The sequence below is a fragment of the Sorex araneus genome, chromosome 5, assembly GCF_027595985.1.
Source record: "Sorex araneus isolate mSorAra2 chromosome 5, mSorAra2.pri, whole genome shotgun sequence".
Classification (NCBI taxonomy): Eukaryota; Metazoa; Chordata; class Mammalia; order Eulipotyphla; family Soricidae; genus Sorex; species Sorex araneus.
In genome coordinates, this window is record NC_073306.1 from 130565787 (window position 1) to 130584599 (window position 18813).

An 18813-nucleotide genomic window follows, 5' to 3' on the forward strand; every position below is an offset into this window, starting at 1 on the left:
CCCCGGCATCCCATATGGTCCCCCAAGCACCGCCAGGAGTAATTCCTGAGTGCAAAGCCAGGAGTAACCCCTGAGCATCGCTGGGTGTGATCCAAAAAGCAAAAAAAAAAAAAAAAAAAACCACAAGCGTGGTTGCTCATCCTGCCACTCGGAGTCTGCAAGTGGGCCGGCTGGCACCCGGACCAGGCCTCTTCTCGTCCCTTTGATATCGGTTCCAGCAATGGCTCTGTGCTGGGGGGAACAGGGCACCACGTGCGGTTGCCGCTGGCTTCCAGTGGTAAGGCCACTGAACCGTCCCAGACGTCACAGCCCAGACCAGGAGCCCTGCAGCCTGACGGGTCTGTGGTGCTGAAGTGGGGCAGCCCCAGAGGCCAGGGGCGTTTGTTCTAGAAACATTTTCTGAGGCCAAGGCCGCCTCCAGGCCTCCATTCCAGACTGAAGAACTGGACTACATCTTGGCTTAAAGAATCAGCGGAGGGGGCCAGAGCCATAGCACAGCGGGGAGGGCGTTTGCCTTGCACGCAGCTGACCTGGGTTCGATTCCCAGCATCCCATAGGGTCCCCTGAGCACCTACAGGAGTAATTCCTGAGTGCAGAGCCAGGAGTAACCCCTATGCATCGCCAGGTGTGACCCAAAAGCAAAAAAAATAAAAATAAAAAGAATCAGCGGATTGGTCGATTCCTGGTCTCTTTTTGACTCTTTAACCATGCACCAAAAGTTTTCCAGAAACGCTGTACAGATCGTACAGACCCGAGAGCTGTGTCCGGCAGACACGAGCTGCTGCAGGGCTCCCAAGCGCAGGCCTCTGCTTGCCCGGCTTCCTTAAGAAATACCTCAGGGACATGGGCCAGGGAGATGGCGCAGCCAGGAAGGCGCTTCCCGGGCACACAGCTGCCCTGGGTTCAATCTCCGGCACCCCCTAAGGTCCCTTGAGCACCAGGAATGATCCTTGGGCTCGGAGCCAGGAGAAAGCACAGCTGGGTGTGGCAGAAACCCCACTCCCACAACGAGAGAAAGAAAGAAAGAAAGAAAGAAGAAAGAAAGAAAGAAAGAAAGAAAGAAAGAGAGAAAGAGAGAAAGAAGAGAAAGAGAGAGAAGAGAGAGAAAGAGAGAAAGAGAGAAAGAGAGAAAGAAAGAAAGGAAAGAAAGAAAGAAAGAAAGAAAGAAAGAAAGAAAGGGAGGGAGGGAGGGGAGGAGGGAGGGAGGGAGGGAGGGAGGGAGGGAGGGAGGGAGGGAGGGAGAAAGAAAAGAAAGAAAGAAAGAAAGAAAGAAAGAAAGAAAGAAAGAAAGAAAGAAAGAAAGAAAGAAAGAAAGAAAGAGGGAGGGAGGGAGGGAGGGAGGGAAGGAAGGAAGGAAGGAAGGAAGGAAGGAAGGAAGGAAGGAAGGAAGGAAGGAAGGAAGGAAGGAAGGAAGGAAGGAAGAGAAAGAGAGGGAGGGAGAAAGAAAGAGAAAAAGAGAGAAAGAAAGAGAGAGGAAGGAAGGAAGGAAGGAAGGAAGGAAGGAAGGAAGGAAGGAAGGAAGGAAGGAAGGAAGGAAGGAAGGAAGGGAGGGAGGAAGGGAGGGAGAGAGGAAATGCTTTGGAATGGCCTGACGCTCCACCAACATATTTCATCTCCGAGAAACTCTGCTGAGGACAATGTTCAGAAACCAGGGCTGGAGAGATAGCACAGCGGGTAGGGTGTTCGCCTTGCACACAGCCAACCTGGGTTCGATTCCCAGCATCCCATAGGGTCCCCTGAGCACCGCCAGGAGTAATTCCTGAGTGCAGAGCCAGCAGCAACCCCTGAGCATCACCGGGTGTGACCCAAAAAGGAAAAAAATAAAGAGCCCATGTTGTTGGTTCCCTCCATGGCTCGTCCCAGGAGGCACTTCTCTTTCCTGGGAGGACACCCTCAGAAGTTGGGGCGCCGCCGGCGGGAGGAGGGCCGGGCCAGGGCCAGGAAAGACTCCGGAGCCCCCCAGGGCTGGCAGATCCAATTTCCAGGCTGGGCCGGGAATCTGGTTCCCCCGCAGAGCCTTTCCCAGAGAGGGATTTACTGGGTCATTTCACCCTCCCGTATCAGGGCCAGGAAATTAAAGGCTCGAAAGCGCGAAGGCAGCAAGGGGAGCACATTCCCCAGCCCTGCGGCCCCCGCGGCCCCTGTCGAGAAAGGAGAGCCGCTGCCCTGCGCCCAGCGAGGCCCGTCGGGGCGCATAGGGCCGGCCCCGAACCCCCCCCCCCCGCCCGGCCTTGCACTTGTCGGTAAATGAAATAAATCACTTCTTTCATTAAAAAAGAAAATCGAGAGTAAAGAGGGTTCTTACCCGGCTGGAGCGATAGCACAGCAGGGAGGGCGTTTGCCGTGCACGCGGCCGACCCGGGTTCGATTCCCAGCATCCCATAGGGTCCCCTGAGCACCGCCAGGGGGAATTCCTGAGTGCAGAGCCAGGATGAACCCCTGTGCATCGCCGGGTGTGACCCAAAAAGAAAATAAAAAAGAAAAAAGAGGGTTCTTACCAAAAAGGAAAAAAATTCGGATTATATCCTGTCTTAAAGTTTTTTTCTCCACACTCAAGTCTTTTCTGTTGTTTGTTCCTGCCGTGTGGTCAAGATTTTGGTTTGGGGCCGGGGGGGGGGGGGGTGGGGGGAAGAGAAGTGAGGGGGGGGACAGTGCTGGGTTTGAACCCCAGCTGGGACACTTAGAACGTCACGAGATCGACTCATTATCTGGCTTTGAGTCCTGATGCTACCTGTAAAATGAAAATATTTTTGTGAGAGTTTATTATTATTATTATTGTTGTCGTTGTTGTTGTTGTTCCTATTTTATCCATGACTGGCAGGCATCCTTGTGAAAGGGTTACAAGAAATTACGTATACAGTTATCAAATAACTCCACTAAGTAAAAAGTAAACTTCTAAACTAAATGTGATATTTTACTCTAACAAAAACTCATAGCTCAACATGTATGAAAAAGAGACTTTCTCCTGCATCACTATACAATTCTTGACCACTGGTTCAAATTTTGAAGAATTTAAGTTTTGCTTCCAAACGCTCGGACCAAGCCTCATGCATAAGCGGCTATGTGACAAGTTGCCATAAAGGGAAAAATATATATATACATACATATATACATATATGTATATATGCCTCTCGGAGAGCCCAGCGAGCTACCGAGAGTATCCCGCCTGCAAGGAAGAGCCTGGCAAGCTCCCCGTGGCGTATTCAATATGGCAAATACAGTAACAATAACAGGTCTCATCCCCTCACCCCGAAAAGAGCCTCCAATCGTTGGGAAAAATGAGTAAGGAGAGGCTGCTAAAATCTCAGGGCTGGGACGAATGGAGACGTTACTGGCACCCGCTCGGATAAATCGATGAACAACAGGATGACGGTGATACAGTGATTATTATAGAGAAGTTGTAGGCTGCATCTGACTGTGCTCAGGATCACTCCTAGTGGTGCTCAAGGGACCATGTGCAGTACCAGGGACTGAACCAGGATTGGTCAAGGGCCCAGCAAACAATGCCTATACCCGAGTATTATCTTCTCAGCCCCTGAAGGGGGTGTTTTAAGGAGAAAATGTGGTGAGCTCACGCACTTTTATATTCATTTAAAACAAACCTAACTTGGGTCGAAGAGACAGTACAGCGGGTAGGGTTCTTGGCTTGCACCAGCCAACCCGGTCTTGATCACCAACATCCCATATGGTCCCCTGAGCACCGCCAGGAGTGATTCCTGAGTGCAGAGCCAGGAGGAACCCCTGAGCATCACTGGGTGTAGCCCCCAAACCAAAAAATAAATAAAACATACATAACTGATGTGAGGCCCCAAGCCTGCATCCTGACACTCCAAATAAAATAATCAAATGAGGGGCTGGAGCGATGATAGCACAGTGGGGAGGGTGTTTGCCTTGCACGCGGCCGACCCATGTTCGATTCCCAGCATCCCATAGGGTCCCCTGAGCACCGCCAGGAGTAATTCCTGAGTGCAAAGCCAGGAGTAACCCCTGTGCATCGCCGGGTGAGACCCAAAAAGGAAATAAATAAATAAATAAATAAATAAATAAATAAATAATCAAATGAAGTAGAGCCAGAGTGATAGTACAGGGAGTAGGGCACTCGCCTTGCCTAGGGCGACCCGGGTTCAATCCCTGGCACTATGTATCGTCACCGGAGCCCACCAGGGGTTATCCTTGAGCACAAAGGCAAGAGTAAGCCCTGAGTACTTCCGGGCATCCCTCCCCTCAATAAACAAATAAGTTTCCTAAACAACATAAATAAAGGGCTGGAGTGATAGCACTGCGGGTAGGGCGTTCACCTTACACGCGGTCGACCCGGGTTCAATTCCACTGCCCCTCTCAGAGAGCCTGGCAAGCTACCGAGAGTATCTCGCCCACACGGCAGAGCCTGGCAAGCTCCCCGTGGCATATTCGATATGCCAAAAACAGTAACAACAAGTCTCACCATGGAGACGTGACTGGTGCCCGCTCGAGCAAATCAATGAGCAACGGGATGACAGTGACAGTGGCTGTGACATAAATAAAATTCCTAACAGAGCACCAGCCAGTTCTGGCCCAGCGGCAGGTAGGGGGTCAGTGTCTCTCTCAGGACTGGCCTTCGGGTGGAGGGGAAGCCTTCCGAGCTAGATATCAGATCCTCCCAGTAAAAGACTGTAACCGGGGATGTGAGGTACCAAGGGAGGTTGTGGGAGGTGTGCAGCTTCCTTTCCATGCACTGGTCGGAGAAAGCCTTTCTCCTGTCAGCATGGGGCCTCCAGCATGGGGCTGCATGCAGCAGTAGAGAGTTTGCATGGATGTGATCCCAGGTTCCATCCCTGGCACTGCAAAACAAACAGCAAAAGAAAGGCAGGACCCCAGTGTCAGCCCTGGAGAAAAGAGTCAGAAGAAAAGAGGATCCCAGGTCATGGGGATGTGCAAGTGCAAAGGGCCTGTGGCAGGAGTGCATTTGGCAGGTTCGAGGAGTGGGGGGGGAGTTAGGCAGAGACCTTCTCTCTGAGGGGTGGTCCATGGGGGACAGCTCTGATGTCGTCGGACGCAGGGCATGGGACTCAGTTGTATCTCTCAACAGCCCGGCAGAGATGGGTTCGTCTCCTCCCTCGAGATGACCGGAGACCCCTGGGAACAAGGGGGTAACAGGGAAGTGAAGGGCAGGCGGGCCTGGGGCCTCTGAGAGCGGAGGCTTCCGAGCGCCCCCAAAACCCATAGGGCAAAGGCAGTGCCCCAGAGTTCAGCTGAGCTTCCCGAGGCCCCAGGATGCACCCCGCTTTCACAGTCCCCAGCGGTGAGCTGGACGGGGACCGTCCTGTGGTGTGTCGTGAGCCCCGAGCATCACTGCCTCCTGCCACGCGGCCCCGACAGCCCACTCGGCAGATATTTTGTTGGGGGGTTGTTTGTTTGTTTTTCGGTTTTTTTGGGTTATTTGTTTTGTTTTGTTTTGTTTTGCTTTTTGCTTTTTGGGTCACACCCGGCGATGCACAGGGGTTACTCCTGGCCCTACACTCAGGAATTACTCCTGGCGGTGCTCAGGGGACCCTATGGGATGCTGGGAATCGAACCCAGGTTGGCCGCGTACAAGGCAAACACCCTACCCGCTGTACTATCACTCCAGCCCACAAGCCTTATGTACATATATATATATGTATATATATATATATATATATATTTGTAGCACTGTTGTCCCGTTGTTCATCGATTTGCTAGAGCGGGCACCAGTAACGTCTCCATTGTGAGACTTGTTGTTACTGCTTTTGGTATATCGAATCCGCTACGGGTAGCTCGCTGGGCTCTCCGAGAGGGACGGAGGAATCGAACCTGGATCGGCCACATGCAAGGCAAACACCCTACCTGCTGTGCTATCTGTTAAAAAAAAAAAATCCCTGTAAGATTGGTTGCCTCCTACTTTGAACCCCATCAAGTGTGGTGCAGTGCTCTTGGAGTATGGGTAGGGTGTATGGCATGAAGTGTCGCACCATTCAGGAACAGGTTCACTCGTGGGTGAGGCTCGGCCCGAGCGGGTGGAGAGCAGCCGTGAGCATGGTGGCGGTTGGGTTCCAGGGGTTTTCAGCTGCCGGGGCTGGGTCCCTTGGGGCAGGGAGGGGGTCTCACCCGCCCCCCTCTGGGGCACCCCAAGTGAAACAACCTGGCACGGGGTCCGGCAGCTCGGCTCTGGCGAGCATCATGTTATGCTCCCTCCCGGGAGAGAAGGACATGCGATCTGGATGGTTAGATGGTGGCCGATGGCGAGATGACCTGGCCAGAGGTGGCTAAGGGGCATGATTGCTGAGTTGCCGGAGACGGGAGAGGGCTGGGGAACACTGGGGAACACGAGGATCCCCGCTCCTTCCCAGGGCCCATTCTTATTGGTTCCTGTTGGCCACGTGACCGTCGCTGAGCCAATCACTGTGATGCAGGCCGCGGTTCGTTACGGCAGGAGATCACAGATGAATGCACAAAAGGAAAAGGCCCGGGGCCGGAGCAATAGCACAGCGGGTAGGGCGTTTGCCTTGCACGCGGCCGACCTGGGTTCGATCCCCGGCATCCCATATGGTCCCCCAAGCACCGCCAGGAGTAATTCCACAGTGCAAAGCCAGGAGTAACTCCTGAGCATTGCTGGGTGTGACCCAAAAAGAAAAAGGAAAAGGCGCATGAAATCAAGTCGTGCGGGAGCTGGGCATGATCTTGGTAGGGGAGGGGGCTCCCCGAACAGAGAGCCTCTTCCACAGTGCTCTCCCGGCCCTGGGGTGTGACTGGTGGCATGCCGTGTATTTGGGGCGATCGTGGACAGGTTTTGCAGCCACTGGAAGACCCAGCCCCCCCCGCCCCCCGCCCCAAACAGACACAGAGTTTATTTTCACACTAAAGTGATAGCACAGCGGGTAGGGCGTTTGCCTTGCACGTGGCCGACCTGGGTTCGATTCCCAGCATCCCATAGGGTCCCCTGAGCACCGCCAGGGGGAATTCCTGAGTGCAGAGCCAGGAGTGACCCCTGTGCATTGCCGGGTGTGACGCCCCCCCCCCCAAAAATAAAACCAAAAAAACAAAAATCACATAGAAGCTTAAAAAAAAAAAAGATATGCAGCATAACATTGTACCTGTAGTCACAGTTTGTCACAAACTGTCAAGAGCCCAGTGAAGAGACGGTCTCAGAGACACACCTTGGTTGGGAGTGGACAGGGCTTAAGGGACCCACGCCTGCTGCATGGACCCTTTCTAGCACTGAGCTGCTGAGTGCACACGGCACCAACCCCAATAATGTCAGCTGAATGATCGACTCAACTGGAGACTCGGGGTACCACAGACACCTGATGCGGGACGCACAGCCTCTCCTCCTTCCCACTCAGGGAGCACAACTTCCCGAGCACCACCTGTGGCAGCCCCATCCCCCTCAAAAAAAATTTTTTTTAATAGTATGTGAGTCTCACTTATATTTTAGAATCAGCTGTTACCAAAATGCTACCTGCTCCCAACCGGAAATGTGCAAACCCTCAAAAAGGAGATTCTTCTTTTTTTTTTTCTTTTTGGGTCACACCCAGCGATGCACAGGGGTTACTCCTGGCTCTGCGCTCAGGAATTACTCCTGGCTGTGCTCAGGGGACCATATGGGATGCTGGGATCGAACCCGGGTCGGCTGTGTGCAAGGCCAACACCCTCCCTGCTATGCTATCGCTCCAGCCCCAAAAAAGGAGATTCTTGACTGAACAGAGTTGTGGTTTATGAGGGGACAGAACTTGGACTCCTTTGGAGATGAGAATCGTCATCTCCATCAATGGAGGGGTTGGAAGGAAGCTTCTAGAACACGGTGTACATCAGGGAACCCACAAAGAGAGGGTGTCGGGGTAGGGACTGCCTGCCATGTCCTTAGCTAATCCTGAGTGGCTCCGAGTTCCAATGTGGAAACCTCCACGAATTTATGGCCCAGTTTTCTCCATTCGTGTTTGCTCAGCATCCGATTTCAGCGCGTTGGAGGAGAGATTTTGTTCTCGCCCTCTTCCCTCTCCCCCTCCATCCAGGAAATGCAACCAAACATCACAGGCTCGGTTGCTGGTTCTCCAGGCCGGTCACTGAGACCCAGATGGTGAAAGGACCCGCCATTCTCCTCTCGTTAAGAGAACTTCACCAAGAATGCGGAATAATTAGGTTAGAGAGCAGCATGCGGGGACCCTCCACATCTGCCTGCGGGGGAGAGGGGTTCCCGGTGCTGGAGACTTCTTGTCAGCCCCCAGAATAAAGGCAGTGTCAACGCACCTCCCCAGCCTGCAGACGGGCGCTGGGAAATCTGCAGGACATTAGAACACGTCGACGAGAATCTGCCCGCCTCGGTCTGATTTGTCCCTTCTCTGGGCACATACAAGCACCATCCACAAATCACAAGTCAAAGATGACATTCCATCCCACCCCACCCCCAGCTGACAGAGGGCAAGTCACAAATTGAAGACTGTTTTGGAAAAACTCCCCCCACCACGCCCTCCCCCACCGCCACATTTTTTTTTTATTTCAGTTCTCTGTTCTGGTTTAACTTGATCATTTTTGAAAAAGCAATCTGTTAACTGCTGTTGCTTGTTTAGGAAATTAACCGCTCGTTTGGGGTTGTGTTGAGTTTGGTGCGTTTTGTTGGTTTTTTGTTTTTAATACAGAGAATATGTAATGATTAAGAAAATGGTTTTTGTGTGAAGAGCTTCGGAAAGGTCCATTCGATAGCGGGCGTCTTGTTGGGTTTCCAGACACAGGTTCCTGACACAGGTTCTGGGTGTCAGGGGACAGGAAGTGGGTTGGGGGCTTGGCGGGGAGGGTCTCTGGGCAGGCGCTGATGCACATGCTCTCTCCTGTGTGCTCTGCTGTGACCTGCGGCCTCCTCTGGCTCAAGGGCTTTTTCTGTAGCTGCAGAATATAGCGTGCGGGTTTGTGGCTCTTGGGGTTCTTGGATGGGGAGCCCGTGTGACACCCTTGTGAGCTGCCTGGGGAGCCTGGGACACCCACAGCCGGGGAGCTGGGTTTGTGGAGTCTATTAAGGATGCAGCAAATCATAAAGTAACATATATGTATATACATACAAATATATATATATGCCATGTAATCCCACCAACGGCCAACATCCAGAGACTATATAACCAAGCTCCTGGAAGCATGTGACATCTTATAGCCTAGTTCTCCCTCTGGGAGAACCTGGCAAGCTACCGAGAGCTTCCTGCCCACATGGGAGAGTCTCTAAAACTCCCCGTGGCGTCTTCATGTACCAAAACTAGTAACAATGATGGGTCTCATTCCCCTGACCCTGAGAGAGCCTCCAATGTGGCACGGTTCGGAAGGATGAGTAATGAGAGGCTGCTAAAATCTCAGGGCTAGGACGAATGGAGACGTTACTGGGCCCTCTCAAGAAATTCAATGATCAACGGGATGATGATGATGATGATGATGATGATCATAATGATGATGATGATGATGATGTGTATACATACCTCTTGGAGAGCCCAGCAAGCTACCGAGAGTATCCAAGAAATCAATGCATATAGTTTAAAGCCCCTAAGTGTTCTACAGAAAGGAAAGTCTTATGGAAAACAGTGCCCCCATCCTGCTGCTTTCTGCCCAGTGGGAATGACTTTCAGACTTTCAACTTCTACTGACTCTTTTGGTAACTAACTTCCAAATTTATATATATATATATATATATATATATATATATACATATATATATACATATATACACACATATATCTTTTTATTATTAATTGTTCATTTGGGGTTTTGATTTAGGGAGTTTTTGGTTTTGGGAGTTTTTTTTTCTATCTTAAACTTGACCTCTGGCTTCCAAAGAACAGAAGATAAAGAGGTCAGCGGTTGGGTTGGAGAGGAAGCACAGGGGATAAGGTGCTTGCCTGGTACATAGCCGGCCCCAGTTCAGTCCCCAGCAGTACATATGTCATGCTTAGCACAGCCAGGAGTGAGCCCCGAGAACAGCTGGGTGTGACCCAGAGAAAACAAACAGGCAGAATCCTGAGGCCAGAGAGATCAGGCAGGGCCCAAGGCACGTCTAAGGCCTTGCACGTGTCGACTTCAGTTCAACCCCCGGCACCAAATATGGTCCCCTGAGCACCTCCAGGAGTAAGTGTGCCCAGACCTCCCCCAAAGGAAAGAGTTCAGTTCTCTGTTCTCACGCACACTTCCTCTTTACATCCTTTCAATCCCCGTGACAATAAAGCGTCATTTCGGCTTGTTCCGTATCAACCACCTTCCGCCTTCTACCTGCACAAGTAACTTTCCACAAATACGACGTTTCACCTGCAGCCGTTTCTTCCCTTCTGTCGGATGCTGGTCTGAAAGGCAACACTTTCCTGCATAGATCTTCCAGAGGCAAGGTCTGGGGGACTGCCTCGCTTCCTTCCCACTCCGTGGAGGCCTGTCCATCAGGGCTGCTTTGGGGTGGGGAGGGGGGTGCGCACAGCCCTGCCAAGGAAGCACTGCAGATGTCAGCCATGTGCAGAGACACCCCCAAAACCCATCCCAGGTCACACCGACACTCCATCCTCGGGCCTGGAGAGTTTGTTTTCCTCATTTCGCCCCGTTTTCCTCCGAAGCTTCCAGCCGGGCCCCAGGGTGCTAAGCCTGGACTCGGGGCCCTGATGAGGTGTCGTGGCTGAGCACTGAGCCGGGGGGTGGCGGTACACGGTGGCGGCCACGAAGCTGACGTCGTCCCTACAGCTGCTGGCTTTGTTTTACTTTTTAAGGGGAAAGAGGGAGCTATGTCATTTGTTATTTTTAGAGTAGAAGAACTAAAGCCTCCCCGGGAAAAAGAAACACAAAAGTCAGATGGGAAGTGAGCACAGAGACACGGAGGTCCCGTGTCTCCTCCTTCCATCCAAGCCCAGCCCAGCCGCGCTGCTGTTGCTCTAGACAACCCCTGGCTCCGCGGCCCAGCACTCCCCTGGGGGCTGGGCATAAGTCTCTGTTTTCTCCAGCATTGATGGAAATCCTAGTGCACGCCTCGATTTGGTAGCGACAGATGGACTCCACGCTTCGGCATCCCAGAGAAGCGCTGACTGGGGGCCAACGGGGTGTCCTGTGCCCGCCCAAGCTCGTGCCTCCTCCCCTCAGCCCCACCCTGAATCGTGTGGGGCGCTTGAAGGGACCCCAGGAGTCCTGACCGCATGGAACTGGGGTGTGGTCTGAGCTTGCTGCTTTTTCTGCTTTTGGACTGGAGCGATAGCACAGGGGGTAGGGCGTTTGCCTTGCATGCAGCTGACTCGGGTTCGATTCCTCCATCTCTCTTGGAGAACCTGGCACGCTACTGAGAGTATCTCACCCGCACGGCAGAGCCTGGCAAGCTCCCCGTGGCGTATTCGATATGCCAAAACAGCAACAACGAATCTCACCATGGAGACGTTACTGGTGCCCGGTCGAGCAAATCGATGAACAACAGGATGATAGTGCTACAGTGCTTTTTGGGCCACATATGGCTATGTTCAGGGGTGACTCCTGGCCCTGCACTCAGGAATCACTCCTGACGGTGCTGGGAGAACCATATGGGATGCCGGGAATCGAAGCCTGGTTGGCCGAGTGCAAGGCAAACGCCCTCCCCGCTGCACTATCACTCCAGCCCCCTGAGCTTGTGGCCTTTTAAATGCTCCTCTGCTCTCAGAGCCGCCGGGGGGTGGGAAAGGAACCATTCAGTCTTCCTTTTCCATACGTCCGCGTTGACGTATTCTGCCACGTAAGGAGCGTGCCCCAGCTTTCGGGTGCTGGTCCTTCTCGGGCACAGCTGCTGGGGGCGGTGCCAACTCATAACATTCTTCCCCCAGGCCAGCAGAGGGCGCTTTCCTCGGGAACATGTAATCTGGTGGCTGTGTGTGTGTGTGTATGTGTGTGTGTGTGTCTGTGTCTGTGTGTGTGTGTGTGTGTGTGTGTGTTGGGGGTGGTGACAGAGAGCCCCGGGAACCACAGCCTGGTGACCAGAGATCACGATATGGACCAGAACCAGGGTCCCGTGGACACACCCAAGTTTCCCAGGGAGTCTGATTCTTAGGGCAGGCAAACTTGTCTAGTGAGGACACAACATTGGTGTCTCCCCAGGTGGGTGCCCCAGCCCCAGTGAGGGGGACACTGGTACCAAGCAGGGGACAGAAGTGAGCTCTTTGCAGCTGGGGAGGGAGGATGCTTTCTGTTGCTCACTTAAAGAAGGTGCATTTCCAGGGGCCGGAGAGATGGTACAGGGCGCTTGCCTTGCGTACAGCCGACCCAGCTTGGCTCCTGGTCCCCTGACACCGCCAGGCGTGATCCCTGAGTGCAGACCTTCGTAAACCCTGAGCCCTGGCAGTGTGGCCCACAGACTAAACAAAACAAAAAGGAGAAGGTGCTTTTCCTGGGAGTGCTGTGTGATGTTCGCTTGCTTGTTTGTTTTTTCTGGAGAGGAAGCAGTAGGCCAAATAAGTTTGGGGACCTCTGCATTGAGAGTGTCGCGGGGACTCACCTGTGCCTCTCTGGCACAGAGCAGGCACAGGCCAAACGGCCAGGAGTGATGCCCGAGTCAGGAGTACGCCCTGAGCACCACCAGGTGTGAGCCCGAAACAAAATTAAAAAATAATTTAATTTTTAAAATTATTTAAACAGTCTCAGCTCTCCTGGGGGAAAAAATGGGGCATGGGGGTACCAGCGCACTGGTATGTATTGTCCCCCTAGAAAGAAGCACGCAGAAGGGGAGCCCCCCGATAGGGGAAGATAGTCTTGCAGTCCACGAGACCGAGGCAGGGATGGGATTGGGGACATTTTTTTCTTTTTGGGTCGGTCACAACTGGCAATGCACAGGGGTTACTCCTGGCTCATGCACTGAGGAATGACTCCTGGCGGTGTTCAGGGGACCATATGGGATGCTGGGAATCGAACCCAGGTTGGCTGCATGCAAGGCAAACGGCCTCCCCGCTGTGCTATCGCGGGAACTGTTTTTCAATGTTGTTCACGATGATCTATTACATTCAGTATTCCAACACCACTCCCTCCACCATGGCACCTTCCCACCATCACTGTCACTGTCACTTTCATCCTGTTGCTCATTGATTTGTTCGAGCAGGCCCCAGTAACGTCTCTCATTGTGAGATTTGTTGTTACTGTTTGTGGCATATCCAATACGCACGGGGAGCTTGCCAGGCTCTGCCGTGCGGGCGCGATACTCTCGGTAGCTTGCCGGGCTCTCCGAGAGGGGCGGAGGAATCGAACACACGGGTCAGCCGCGTGAAAGGCGAACGCCCAACCGCTGTGCTATCACTCCGGCCCCCACCACCATTACTTCCAGTGTTCACTACCACCACCCAAGCCTGCCCACAGGCTGTGGAGCAGGGCAGCAGGCGACAGAGCAGGTAAGACCTGTCCCCGCATAGCAGATGAGACCTGAGCCTGCACGTGACCCGGGAGGGAGTGTCTGGGTGCCTCTTCCTAGCACCAGGTATCTGGCGTTGAGTCCCAGCCCCGAAGAATTGTCACCTAACTGCATTCCTCACTGCAGCGTCTCGCCCTAACGGGGATTGGGCCGGGGCGAGGCAGCGTTGGAAGGTGACAGGTCAGGAACTGCTAAACTTCATGTGATCGGACCATCCTCTGAAGCCGAGACCCTCTATAAAGTATGTGTGTAGTTGGCAGTAAAGTGAGCGGCCATCAGCTCTCTCTGCGCACCCGTCATCCTCTGCCCCGCGTCTGCCCGGCCCCAGTGTGCACTGTGTCGGGGCACGTTGTGGAGAGACTGTTCCCCGACAGCAGGCCCTAAATGGAGACCTTTATTGTTATGCTTCCCCCGAGAGCTAGATCCTGGGGTGCAACTCACTTCCGTTAATGCTGTGTTTCTTGACAATATCAATCGTGTATCAATATCAATATTGTATCAATATCAATTTGCGTATCAATAAACTATTGCACACTTCCTTTTTGGGGTTTTGGGGGCTTTGGAGGGTTTTGTTTTGTCTTGTGGGGGGGAGTTTTGGGGACACACCTGGCAGTTCTCAGGGCTTACTCCTAGTTCTGTGCTCAAGGAGTGGCCAGTCCTAGCAGTGTTAGGGCGACAGTATGTGGTGACAGGGATCAAAGTGGGGTCGGCTGCGTGCAGCACAACTCCTTGCCCCCCCCCCGTCTCTATGACCCCTCCCATCCTGCTCGTTCACCCTGACTCGGCCCAGTCTGGCTCTCCGTGATGAGTTTCAGGAGCAGCCGTCTGCAGACACCAGGAGGAGGGGCCGTCAGAGGGACCAGTCCCCCAGGCTCCCAGCATCCCTCCCGCCATCTCCACCACCCTCCCCCCGACCTCGCTCCCACCTCTGAGGGAGCACAGCAAGCTGGGGGCAGCCCCTAGAATCATGCTTCTTGCTGGAGATGCTCTTTTTTTTAATCGCCTACCCTGGTTCTTGGAACAGTGGTGGGTTCTGGACACAGACAGTTCCGGCGGCACTTGAGACAACTGAAGTACTGGAAGGGTCACCGGGAAGGATGACGCCACAAATGGGGTCTCGGAAGCTGGGCTGGGGGGCGCGGGAGGGGGTGGGGCAGAAACGGTAACCGCTGCTCCCTGTCACTGTCCCACCTCATTTTGTTGTTGTTTTGTTTCGTTTGTTTGTCTTTGGGTCATGCCCGGTGATGCTCAGGGGTTGCCCCCGGCTCCGCACTCAGGAATCATTCCTGGCAGTGCTCGGAGGACCCTATGGGTCAGTCACTTGCAAAGCAAACGCCGTGCCCGCTGTCCTATCGCTCCGGCCCTCATTCTCCCACCTCCCGTCCACAGGACACCACGACGTCGGTGAGGATCGGCCTGATGATGGAAGAAATGATCTTCAACCTCGCCGACACGCACCTCTTCTTCAACGATCTGGAGGTTTGGAATTGCTCATTTCCTTTCCGATTCACCCCGTTCGGTCACCTGCTAGGGGGTCTGGGGGGGAATCTAATTAGAGGCAGGCAGACGCCGTCTTCACCTTTTTTGTGGCAGTGGCTAATTTTTCCTCTTTGTCCTTTGGGGGCTGGAAACCAGTTAGCAGCCCCCAAGAAGGTTCCAGACTGCAGCCAGTAACGGCTGATGAGAAACACGCTTGGCCCGATGATCTCCCAGTTTCCCGGGGCTGCTAACGGGCTCCCCTCTCTCCGCTCCGGGATGCTGGCCGCCGGGCGTCGTGCTAATCCAATAAACGCTGTGTAGTTGCCTCTTCCCCAGATGCGCTATGGAATCCCTTTATGAAGGCCAATTAGTCCAGCTCCTCTCGGGTCAGTAATAATTAGCAGTGGGCCAGGATGGAAGCTTTTAAAAACAATGTACAATCCCCCGCAAACACGTTTTTGCAAGAAGAGACGGAGCAGAGCGTTGGAAGGGCGTTCACGTCCCCGAGTGAGCAGCGTGGGGGAGCAGGAAGGAGATTCTGCAGATCAAGACCGTTATTCACAGGGCTGGAGCCATAGCACAGTGGGGAGGGCGTTTGCCTGGCACGCGGTCGGCCCGGGTTTGATTCCCAGCATCCCGATGGGCCCCTGAGCACCGCCAGGGGTAATTCCTGAGTGCAGAGCCAGGAGTAACCCTTGAGCATCACTGGGTGTGACCCCAAAAGCAAAAAAAAAAAAAAAAGACTGTTATTCACTGTTTCCTAAGCGGCCCGTGGCAGAAAGATCTGGAGAGAAATTCCCTTGGAAAGTGCATCACAAGTGGGACAGTCAGAGCACAGGCCATGAAATAGAAAGCTGTAAAATAAATAAGGATGAGCCATTCACTTCATACACACATCAGCCTTAAGATACCCACCGACACTTAGGGTCAGAGTTCACCTCACACCTTCCTTCCGGTCAAGAAGGGAAGTGCAGCGCTTACTGACCTCTCATGGACAAGCAAGTAACGTCCTCAGAGTGGAAGAGTTCACGGTGCTGAGTCAATAATAGCACAGTGGGGGAGGGTGGAGCCATAGCACAACAGGTAGGGCGTTTGCCTTGCACGCAACCGACCCAAGTTCGATTCCCAGCATCCCATATGGTCCCTTGAGCACCGCCAGGGATAATTCCTGAGTGCAGAGCCAGGAGTAACCCCTGTGCAGAGCCAGGTGTGACCCAAAAAGCAAAATAATAATTAATAATAATAATAATAATAGCACAGCGGGGAGGGCGTTTGCCTTGCACGCAGCCGACCTGGGTTCGATCTCCGGCATCCCACATTGTCCCCCGAGCACTGCCAGGAGTGATTCCTGAGTGCAGAGCCAGGAGGAACCCCTGAGCATCGCCGGGTGTGACCCAAAAAGCCAAAAAATAAAAAAAGAAAGAGTTCGGTCTTTGATTGGAGAGTAACGTGGGGATATTCTGGCTTTCTCGATTACAGTCCTGTTACCGGTTTAGCAGACTAAAAAGTAAAGGCAGCTTAAGACTGTATGTGGGAAAAACAATCCGGCTCCATAGGAATCATCTTTCCCGGCCCCTGGAAAATCCCTGGCGTCCAAACTGTAAACTAGAAACTAGGAGACTGTGGATGCTGACACATCCCGGTCGGCCCGAGCCATGTCAGGATCTGTCACCAGGTTTCATTCCCAGCATCCCAGAGGGGAGACCTGGCTGAGATAGTCAGTCCTGGGTTCTCTCCACTCTAGGCACCCCAGGTGGGCCTCAGTCTTCCTTTCCATAAAATGGAACTCATGTTCCCTGTCCAGCATCTGCTCCCAGGAGAGGATTGAGGTAGAAACTCGTCAAGGATGAAAGAGCTTGGGGGCCAGAGAGATAGTACAGTGGTTAGGGTGTTTGCCTTGCACTCGGCTGACCCAGACCCAAGTTCAATCTCTGACATTCCACATAGTCCCCTGAGCACCACCAGGAGTGATTCCTGAGTGCAGAGCCAGGAGTAACCGCAGGGTATTGCCCAGATGGGGTCCAAAAGCCAAATAAAAAAAGAAAAAGAAAAGAAAGATGATGGATCTTGGCGTGGGTTGGGGCAAGCAATGTCATCAGGGCCCAGCACTGTCTCTTCAGTCAAAGGTGTTGGCAGGCTCGTGTGTGTGTGTGTGTGTGTGTGTGTGTGTGTGTGTGTGTGTGTGTGTGTAGGGGGTGGAGGATGAACAAGAGGGGAGAGGGGCCAGAGAGGGCCAAAAAGAAAGAGTGCCAAGAAAGGGCCAAGAAAAAACAAGTATGTGTCTGTCGTGGCAGTTGAATTGAATTCGGGAAGTGTTCATGGGCCGTAACGCAGTGAGAGAAGCCCGCTGACGGCAGATACTCACCCACGCCAGCAGGAACTAGAGTGGGGCTTGTGGCTCTCAGAGGTCACCAGTCCAGGCCAGACTTTGCTTCTCCTTATCTCTGCCCAGAGAGCCGGGTCGCAGCAAAGTCAACCCGAGTCCCCAGGGCCTGGGCAGTGACAACCAAACCAGCCCACGAGTGAGGCAGCCCAGGAGCTTGAAAAAGACAAGAAGGGGGCGAGACCATCCAGTGTGTGTATGTGTGTGTCTGTGTGTGTACCGTGTGTGTGTTGTGTGTGTGCATGCATGTGTACATGTGTGTGCATATGCACGTGTGCGTGCATGCGTGAATGTGTGTATGTGTGTGCATATATGTGTCCATGTGTGCGTGCATGCATGTGCGTGTGCATGTATTGTTTGTGTGTGCATGTATGCATGTGCACATGTATGCATGCATGTGTGCATGTGTGTGCACACATGCATGTGTGTGCACACATGCAGGGGCGATAAAGAGGCAGGGAAGGGCTCCCATTGGTAATGCTGGAGCTAAGGCCTGGCTGGGTGGGGGACAGGAGCTGATCAGGTAGCCTGCTGGAGTAGTAGGTTCAGCAAGTGCAAAAGCCCTGAGGTGAGAGCATTTAGGAAGAAGCCCCAGTGGTCACTGGGCGTGAGGGAAAGCCAGGGATGCTGGAAGTCCAGAGGCTAGAGAGGGAGGTGTGGGCAGACCCCCAGTCACCCGAGTACCCTGAGTACGCAGCCAGGGTCCGGGAAGCATCAAACTGGAAATGCCACGAGATGTGGTATGTGCTCTGCGTGCTGTGGGGAAGTGGGCAGGTCCCCACCTGGCTGGCTGATTGGTTGGGGATCTGGCTGTGGGTGCAGGTGACATCAGAGCTGGGGAATGGGCAGCAGGAGGACGGAAGGAGGCTGGGGGACTTGGCTGGCTGGCCTGATGGTGGACGGAACAGGGGAGGCGGGCCATGGGCAGCTGGTGCCCCCTCCCCGGACCAGCTCCAGTGACAGGCAGGCGGGTCTGCAGTGCCAGCAGGCAAAGCTCTGGGCTCGCGGCAGGCGCGGGGCAGAGCCCGCTGGGCGCTGAGACTGGGGCTGGGCGTTTGCAGACCGCGGTGTCTTGGAGCCGACGTCTTCAGGGACGTGACCTCCGCTGACCCTCTCCCACTGGCCCCACCCGGGCACAGCTCCCGGGGACCGGGCAGAGTGACCGGCTGCAGCTGCTGAGGGACGCGGCTTTGGTCCTAGTCTCTAAATTCTTTTCAAAAACGTCCCCAGGGACTGGAGCGCTGGGTGTGACCCAAAAAGCAATAAAAAAAAAAAAAGGTCCCCAGTGCCAGAAACCCCTCGGCCACTCGGCAGAATCGACACCAGGTTCCCTGTTGGAGAGTCTCACGCAGAGTAAAAACACGCCAGCGCGGGGTGCAGGAGCCCCTGACCCACTAAGAACTGCCCGCAGCACCCAAGGAGGCCAGAGCCAGGATCAGTAAACTGAGTCAGACCCTGCGTGCTCAGCCCTCGGGAAGGGGGTTCGCCCCCCCACCCCACCCCGACAGCAGAGGCCTCTGGGGAACCTTCCCGAGCCTCCTCAGCACCGTGGATGGACCCGTGCAAACAGCACAGCCCGAACCCTCCC

At 53.9% G+C, this 18813-nt stretch overlaps 1 protein-coding gene across 3 annotated transcripts in view; it reads left to right on the forward strand.

Annotated features, from left to right (window-relative positions):
* The window catches only part of EYA2 (EYA transcriptional coactivator and phosphatase 2), a 208295-nt gene that overhangs the window by 167159 nt on the left and 22323 nt on the right, over positions 1 to 18813 (forward strand). For all 3 annotated transcript variants that reach the window (XM_055140851.1, XM_055140852.1, XM_055140853.1), the window contains one exon: positions 14753 to 14842. In XM_055140851.1, coding sequence (XP_054996826.1) covers positions 14753 to 14842 — 90 coding nt within the window. The remainder of the gene's footprint in view (positions 1 to 14752; positions 14843 to 18813) is intronic.